Genomic DNA, 8,625 nt, shown 5'->3' with positions numbered 1-8,625 from the left:
ATGGCATTAAAAAAATAAAATAAAATAAAAAAAAGCACACCACAGTTCAAAACCTTTACCAATTGCAATCCAAGCCAAAAAAAAAAAAAAACAAGACCAGTTATTAAAACCCATTTAACCGTCACCCCAAACTTACTTCCATGCAAATATGTAGGAAGCTGCTTGAAATTTCACTTTTTTTCTCCCCCTTTTAACATGCATTTAAGGATGTTTCTTTTTTTAAGTAATAAAACGAAACAGGTTTTTGATATCAGAAAAGATTTACTGGAAGTAAAAGACAATTCATTGCATGTTCAAACATTAAAACATAAAATAAAAACAGCAGCTTGATTTTTAAGCTAAAAAATTTCTTGGGATGTGTTTTCAGGTGATTATCTCTCTGCCGCAATATATTAGAATTCTTTGTCGATTTTAGTAATTTCACATTAAACAGCTAACAGCTAGAGTGAACATTACAAATGCACTGATGTCAGATCTTCAGGTCAACACGAAACAAAGGAAAATAAGATTCAAAGCTTTAGCGTGGTCATAATTTAACAGCACTTAAGGACTTGATGCACATGGTTTAAGTAAAGAACATTTTCTTTAAATGTTTCAGCTGAAGTAAAAAAGAAAACCCAGCAATTTAACTTGAACTGGATGCCAAACCACAGCATACAGAACCCTACAAATCGCAAAGAAGTTGCGATAAGAAACTTGTAAAAACAACAAAAAAAAAAAAATTAGCAGCCAATACTGATGAACACTTCCTATTTTCACTTCTCAAATCTTCTTGATTTTAAATTACAATACATGCAACCATAAACCCATCTGTTATGGCAATAGTGATGATTACAAGTTTGTGCAAATAAAAAAAAAAGCTAAGTTTAATGTTACCAACAGCTTTCGGTTTCTGATAAAGTATTGCACAAATAGACATGACTGAATAATTTGTGGTCAAGCCTACTCTGGGGTTCAGCAGTATTAAAAGTCTAACCTTATAACTTTACCTCCGTATCAGAAAACAAAGTACAAATCTGCAAAACACTGAAAGTTTAAAATATCCACAAGACAAGAAAAGAAAGGCACCGATTTACAAATGCTGATTAAGGCTTATTGTCCTTTTTTTTTTGATAGTCAAAAAGAAACAGCCCTCTCCCACTTGATATTTGCCTTGTTTCACATCAAGTCAACTGGAATCAGATCCCATTTTCAGCTCAGGTTGGGTATAGATGGATGTTTGAGGAAGAACTGTAGTGTGGTTGGGAGACTACCCACCAGTTTAACCAGTCAGGTGACCAACCAGTCCAGGGTGCAGAGCATGTTTCAGAACATCCGGTCGGTGAAGTGGGGCCATGTAGAGGGTTGGAGGAGGTGTTCCGGTGTAGCTGGAGGATGGGTAGGCTTGGCCTTGGATGGGAGTAGGGGCCATGTTCAATGGTGAAGGGCTCTGCTCATAGTACTGGCCTTCACACTCCTCGTCCAGCGGCAGGGCCAGACGCTTCCCCTTCTGTCTTCGATTGCAGAACCAAACACGCACCACCTGCCACAGCAAACAGTCAGTATACAACATGCCAACTCTAGAAAATGTGAATTAAAAGACATTTTTATACACTTACATCTCTTTCCAGGCCCAGATCATCTGAGATTTGTGTTATTTCTTGAGTGTTGGGCTTGGGACATTTGATAAAGTAGGCCTCTAATGCAGACCTCACCGCTCCCTCCAGACTGGTCCTCCGCTTTCTCTTTCTGGTGTCGACAAACACTCGCTCAATCTTGTACATCTGAAAAAAAATAAAAATAAAAATATAAGACTGCTGATTACAGCTGTTCTGGAAAAATTAAAACCTGTAAGATTTTTACTCCAGCTAGCTTAAGCTATTTCAGGAGTGCCCAAGTCCAGTCCTTAAGAGCAACTTTTTTGATACATCCCTTCACCAATACACCTGAAACAAAATAGGACAGCAGCTCTCCAGGACTGGACTTTGACTGGAAACCCATGCAGCCTACTTTAGGATTCATGTGATCACTAACCAGATGGGTTTCCCACTAGGTGGCGCATCACAAGAGCAGATGGCTTTGATTCACGTTTGCTCAGCAGGACATTTAACTACTGTAGGCCTGAAAAGACCAGCTCCATCAAGCCATTGATGCAGCTTTTGTTTTCTTGCAAACTAGTAGGCAGATGTTGCAAGCTTTACTTACCTCCTGAGGATTTTCCGAAGTTTCTGCCTCATCCAGCCATCTCTGCAGAAGGGGCTTCAGCTTGCACATGTTCTTGAAGCTCAGCTGCAGAGCCTCAAAGCGGCAAATGGTTGTCTGGCTGAACATTTTGCCTACATTGACAAAGACAAATTTAGTGTTTTTCTAGGAAAGTTTTGAGTTTCTAAAGCAGTTGGAACATTGACCAAGACATTAAGTTTGTCAGTCTCCAAAAACTCAGCATTCAGATTTGACAAAACTGTTCAAAGATAAACATGCATCATAAAGTAATTAAATTCTGGAGAAAAACAAATCATGGAAGCTTACCATAAAGGTTACCAAGAGCTAGGCCAACATCTGCCTGAGTGAACCCCAAAGTAATCCGTTTGTGTTTCAACTCTTTGGCAAATTGCTCTAGTTCTTCAGTGGTGAGGTTCTCCTGAGAACAGGAACATTTTTAGATGGCATTGGTCTGAGTAAACCTTTACTTTGGATTTTAAATTAAAAAGAGAGTTGTGGCGCATCTTAACTTACCTCTTCAGAATCGCTGCAACCCCCACTTGAGGATCCGCTGCTCCGTGTGTTAGGAGCCGTGTTCTGTGCCTGGGGCTGTGAAGGAACCTGGTTTGCGTTTACGCTGAAAAACGCATTCCCCTGGGTCCCATTGCTTGGGGGTGAAGGGGACATTGACGGGGACGATGTCGAGGACGCTGAGGGGTTTTGGTTATTGCTTCCTGGTTGGGTTATGTGAGTGATCCCGGGCCAGAAGGAGGGGTTCCAAGTCGGTGGGTAGAAGACTCCATGGGTCATGCTTGTGGAAGGTGCAGGAATCGGATACTGTTGAACCTTCATTTCGGTCGGATAATCATATCCAGTGTCCTTCTCGGTCTTGATCTCGGGTAATCTGATTTGCTCCCGAGTCTCGGCTATCGGGGGGCTCAGGTTTGTTGGCTGGGTGGCTGCAATCACGCCGGGTACCTGGCCAGTGTACTCGGGTGCAGGGAAGGGATACCAATGCTTTGGCTGCCCAAAGTCCCCAGCCTGCAGATCGGATCCTCGGTAGTCATTGGCGACGTGTGGAAACGGGAGAAACGTCTGGGTGGGTGCGGGTGTGATCCCTCCGTAGGCTGGCTTGCTGTAAAGCAGACTCGGGTCGGGTAAAACCCCATGAGGAAGCTGAAAACACGAAGAGTTGCCCGTGCCTTCCTGACCCAAAACCTGAGTGTTGCAAGCGCCAGCCCGGCTGAAGTCATAAGGTCGACTTTGGATCTCCGGGGTCTGCGATCTGTCAGACATCTTCCTGAGAGCGTAAAAATCTTGCTTACAAGTAACTCTCAAATTATATAAATAATTTTCAAAAAGTTAGAAATAGCTCGAATGATAGCTACCCATCTGATTTAATGTAAAAAGAAAAATCTAAGACGACAGAAACAATTTAAGAAGGCATCAGTTTCCTGAACGATACCACTGTCGTCACTATTTGGCCTCCTCCATTAGACCCCTCTTCACAACCACCTCTCAGCTGAAATGTTCATTCCTTGCGGTGGCTCCACAGGTTTTCCTAACCACAGGCGCGGGAGCTGGAGATCGACCTATCTGTGCGCCCATTGGCTGGTGTAGACAATTACGCACAGCTGATGGCAAATTCGTGAATGACCTTGATTCTTCTGCAGAGAAGTGGGCGTGTCTTTTAACACAACTTCGGGTTTCGTTGTTCGCCGAATCTTCGCAAATTTTGCAAAACTGAAGCAAATCTAAGATGTACTCGGGTGAAACATAGTTGATGCAGCCGAAAACAGGGGAAAAATAAGCGTATTTACAATGCTAAGTAGACACTGGTCACCTCCACTATAAATACATACTGTAACACCATACTGTTCTCCTCATTAATGAATTATAAAGCTACATTTGTTTAAATTATGCTTTCTTAAGGAGATGGCTTTGATATTATAATCCTTGTGAAAATACTTCGCTTTGCTCTGCATTGATCCATTTAAAAAGATAACCCTGTGTGCCCTAATCTGGAACAGTTATCAAACGTGCTAACTTAATTTAGAAGCAAACAGTGGCACATTTTGGTGACACTGTAAGTAGGATGTTAACATTCAAAGCTGTGGCCCATGAACACATTTCACTCATGTCAGCCTCCTGAAATAATGGCTTAAGACGTATTTTTGTCAAAAATTATTTTGGAAAAAAAGAAGAAGAAAAAATTACGTAGTCCATTAATTTAGGAGGATGTTTTTTGTTTTTTTTGTTAAGCTTGTTTTAAATTGGATGAATCATTTTTATGCATGTATTTTATGCAAACTGTAGTAGGAATTTGCATTTAAAATTGCAATAACTATTGGTCTCATTTTTGAAGGCTTAATATTTCCCTTAAACTACAGTCGACATTTTTAGTAGTTGCGTTGGTAATGTGGTAGGCCAATGGGTGGGTTGTTCATTCAGGTGAGGTCTTATTCACCTTGGATCGGTGCTCAGTGGATGGCCGGACCATCGCTGCAGATGGTGCTCCCCCCAGCGCGAGTCATTGGCCGCAGATTGCGGCAGGAAGACGCACTGCGGGGAAGGAGAGGGGGTGCCATTGTGCTTCTTGGCCCCGGGGCACCCCGTGGATTTCAGATCCCGAGTTGCGATGGTCGACCATTAGCTCCTTTTCACATTAGAACAATAAGTCTCAACCCTTTGATTCCACCCCACACCGATCACCTCTCTCTCTCACACACACACACACACACACCCTCTGTAATCTGAACAAAACTCTAGCCAGCAGTTTCGCCCAGGTTCTGTACGTGGTATCAGTGTTATTTGGCCTAAAGGTCCAAAACTGGTTTGAGAACCAAGCTGTCTACAGGTGCAATAACCCCACTGTCCGGAATGTCTCCTGGTGACAGTACGTGAGTCTGGACCTTGAAGCATGTCAAGGTCCAGACATTTCACTGTGGCTTTTAAAGAAGTGATGTGTGGCTGTGGAATGTGAAAGTACAAATGAAACAGTGCTAACAAATCAAGAAAAAAAAGTTAAACCTTTGTACACCCCCAAAATGAAGCTCTTTGCACACAAATAGCATTCTATGTCAGACTAATCCAATGCAGTGCATCATGTTGAAGTAGAAGGAAGATGAAACATTCCTAAAAAAAAAGTCTTAGCTACAGATTTAGACTTTGTAAAATTACCCTATAGTTACAGTTCTATTTGGGTATGTATCTACCAGAGTTGCTGTATTTTTTTGTTTAATTTATTTTTATTTTTTCCACTTTATGGTTTACTTTGCAAAATAGCTTGAGCTTAGGCAGAAAAATATTTGAACTTAGGTATGGTCTTTGACTAGGCCATTCTGCTACAATATTGTGGTTTGATATGAGCCACCACATTATTCAATTCAACTTAATTCTAGTCAAATTAAGTTGAATTAAGCTACTCTTGGTAGCAGTCTGTCAGTCCGGAGACGCTTTCTGTATGAAACTCTTTTGACTGTCATGACATGTTAACCACACAACTTCTGGGCAGCATAGACAATATTTCACAGCTACAAATCTTTAATGACACCATCGGTTTTTGGTAAACACTGCTAATCCACCTCATTTGCTTTTGTTACTGGTCTTTAGATGTCTCTCCCATTCTGATCAATGCAAGAGACTGTTTGAAATGTTTCCTTCTCCATCTGCTTTTTGGTCCTCGTGTCTTTATTTTCAACTCCTTTATTTAGGCATTTGGAATTTTATAGCTAAGACTGCCCTGCTGGAATATGGTGCAGCCTCAAGGAGGTTTCCTTCTACAGCTGTCCTGTAATGTTGGCTCAAAACCACCTCCTTTCAATTCTCCTCAGCTACATGAAAATACATGAAGTTATTTTAGATCTTGTATGTTTGGGTGGGAGAGTCCTCAAACTGGTTAATGGACCTGGGTGGTGCACAGAGACAAAAAATTTAATGAACTTCAACAACTGGTGATGGCAGCATCTTGCGGAAAGAAAACTTTTCTTCAAGGTTGATAGTAAGACGTGTCAAAGGCAGATTTGAGTCTGCAGATTTTAAAATGGGGTGCAGGCCGTGGATAACAATCATAAACTCAGTGGAATGGTTTCAATCAAAACAAATTTATATGAATGTTAAAATAGATGTTGACAGATTCTCTCCCTCCATCTACTCTGGGTTTGAGCCAGGAATGGGTACAATTTTAAGTCTTTAAATATGCAAAGTTGGTAGAGACATGTTTCAAAAGAGTGCATCTGCAACTGGAGCAAAAGGCTCTTCCTCAAAGGGTTTACACAGTTTGGGATGAATACAAATGTCTGTCACCTTTACTGGTCTTATTTGCAAACCAATTTTAAAAAGCATGCAAAATGTTTTCTTTTTCCCCAATCTCATATATCTGCAGCACTCAATTAGCGGAATGCTGAATTTTCTGATATCAGTTTACACTGAGGATCAGTGCTCATGACTAGAGATCCTCTGTAAGACCACAACCAGAGTCAACGGCTTAAAAGACATCAAACTCCATCCTTACAAGCATTGTCCTGGGCCATGGACTTGGGAGGATAATTGTCATGCAAAAAGGCAAACAGCAAGAGAGATAGCAGACTTCAGGCTGGGTTTGAGAGGGAGAGAAAGGGGGTCTACAGAGCACTCATCTCAGGGAGTCCAAAAGAGGGGGGAAGGGGACCAACTGCTGAATAGCTCGGTACAGTGAGGAGGGGAGGGTGAGTATTTAGCCAGAAACCCCCACAGATGTCTCAGATCTTGTGTTTAAATGTGTGTTTTAGGTGACCTGGGCTTACAGGACTGATCCAGGCCGTAGCAGAAAGGGGAAAGTGAGTGATGAAAAGGAAGCATGGTGACAAGAAATGTATTGATCTAGTTCATGTCCTGCTCCCTTTTTATTGAGTTACCAAGTATGATGACCTTCCTGTGCTGGAGATAAACCTCATCCCAGATCATTTGATGAATTTTGAGATTCAGTTGTGCCTTTTTGATAAGACTGCCGCTATAAAATTAGGAATACACACTTGCCCCAACTTTTACCAATTAGGAAAGCCTGTCTAAAAGTTCCTAGAATAAGTTTCTTATATTATTGCAGGATCAAGAGGATGTCCAACTCTCTTTCTCATTTTGTCTGGGAAAAAGTTTGTTTTAAATTTTACCAATATGATACCTCAAGCAAACAGGAAGTTTGATTTAACTTTACTTCACTTAGTTACCTTCATCTTTTGCTATGCTCTTTACTGATACTTAATTGGCACTTCTATGGGCCCACATAGTTTAAGCCATCTTGTTTTTTGGACATTACTTCAAAAATAATGATTACCACCAGCTAAAAAAGCACATCAAAAGACTACATTTTTTGTCATTCTTGCAATTCCAGGTAGCAAATACAGGAATTGTGACAAAGATTCCAGCTTTCATTTTGCTCCCGATCTGATAAAATACCAACACTTGGATTCCTGTCCCTCCTGTTGAGCAGCACAGTCATCCCCCACAAACAGGCCTGACGGCTTTTTGATTTTCCTCCCTAACGATCCTCCTGCCTTTGACACCCACCTTCACATGCCCTCCACCTCCACCCCACCCAGATTTTCATCGAGGGCCAGTGGGCTGGCCCTTCTTTCCATCGAGGGAAGGAAGGGCCAGCCTTCCTTCCACTGTCCACCAGCACAAAGGCTTTAAATGGCCCTTGGCATGTGGCTCAATGGGGAAGGGAGACTGACCCATCCCCTCCCCATCAACATACAACTTCACAATAAAATAAAATAGCAGAGGAATTTGTAGGGTCTCTTTTTTAATATGTTGCTTCCACACTTGTTTCTAAGTGTTATCATTTATGCAGCAACAGTGCAACAAAAACTGCAGAATTTGAGATAAATCCGTGTTTGTAGCTTTCCGTTTGTCCGTTTCAGCTTTTTTTTTTTTTTTTCTAATTCAGTGTCTGATAATGTAGAAAATAGTTTTTGAAAATGGCTTTCTTTGCTGTAGTCCTCTAACAGTGAGAGTTGAAGATTATTTTTCACCCTCCTTCCCAGCTGTGGAAAGAAGAGTAAATTCAGCCACTCACTAAGCCTGTTGGCAGTTGTGAAATATATTAATTGAAAAGGGAAACAGAATGTAATAGATTTTCAATTAGAAATCTCTAGAAACTCTTCTTACCTCAAAAGAGACACTCAAAAGTATAAAGCTTTAGATATTTGATTTTTATAGGAATATTAGGAGTGCCAATAAATGTGGCATTAGCATGATTTCATCAAAAATAAACAGAGGTTGTAGTTTTATAAATCTCTGATTGTGAGATTATACAAATGTAATAAAAAATAGTCATAGAAACAACTAGAGTAACACATTTTAAGGCAATCAAACTGTACACTTAACATGTTTATATTACAACTGGGATTATATACATCTGTTATTTGTTGCATCTTTTACCCATGTTTTTCTACAAGTGCTAAA

General features: G+C 40.8%; 1 protein-coding gene across 1 annotated transcript; it reads right to left on the bottom strand.

Annotated features, from left to right (window-relative positions):
- Positions 1 to 226: 226 nt before the first annotated feature.
- On the bottom strand, positions 227 to 5,439 carry pou5f3 (POU domain, class 5, transcription factor 3). Its single transcript, XM_028026005.1, has 5 exons — positions 2,716 to 5,439; positions 2,509 to 2,620; positions 2,185 to 2,315; positions 1,599 to 1,763; positions 227 to 1,522 (listed from the first exon to the last, which is right to left on the bottom strand). Exons 1-5 carry the CDS (start codon positions 3,475 to 3,477, stop codon positions 1,262 to 1,264), a joined length of 1,431 nt encoding a protein of 476 aa, XP_027881806.1. The 5' UTR covers positions 3,478 to 5,439; the 3' UTR covers positions 227 to 1,261.
- Positions 5,440 to 8,625: the final 3,186 nt, after the last annotated feature.

The sequence above is a fragment of the Xiphophorus couchianus genome, chromosome 8 (genome assembly GCF_001444195.1).
Source record: "Xiphophorus couchianus chromosome 8, X_couchianus-1.0, whole genome shotgun sequence".
NCBI classification, from domain to species: domain Eukaryota; kingdom Metazoa; phylum Chordata; class Actinopteri; order Cyprinodontiformes; family Poeciliidae; genus Xiphophorus; species Xiphophorus couchianus.
The sequence above is the reverse complement of the archived record's forward strand: the minus strand, read 5'-3'. Positions and strand labels throughout refer to the sequence as shown.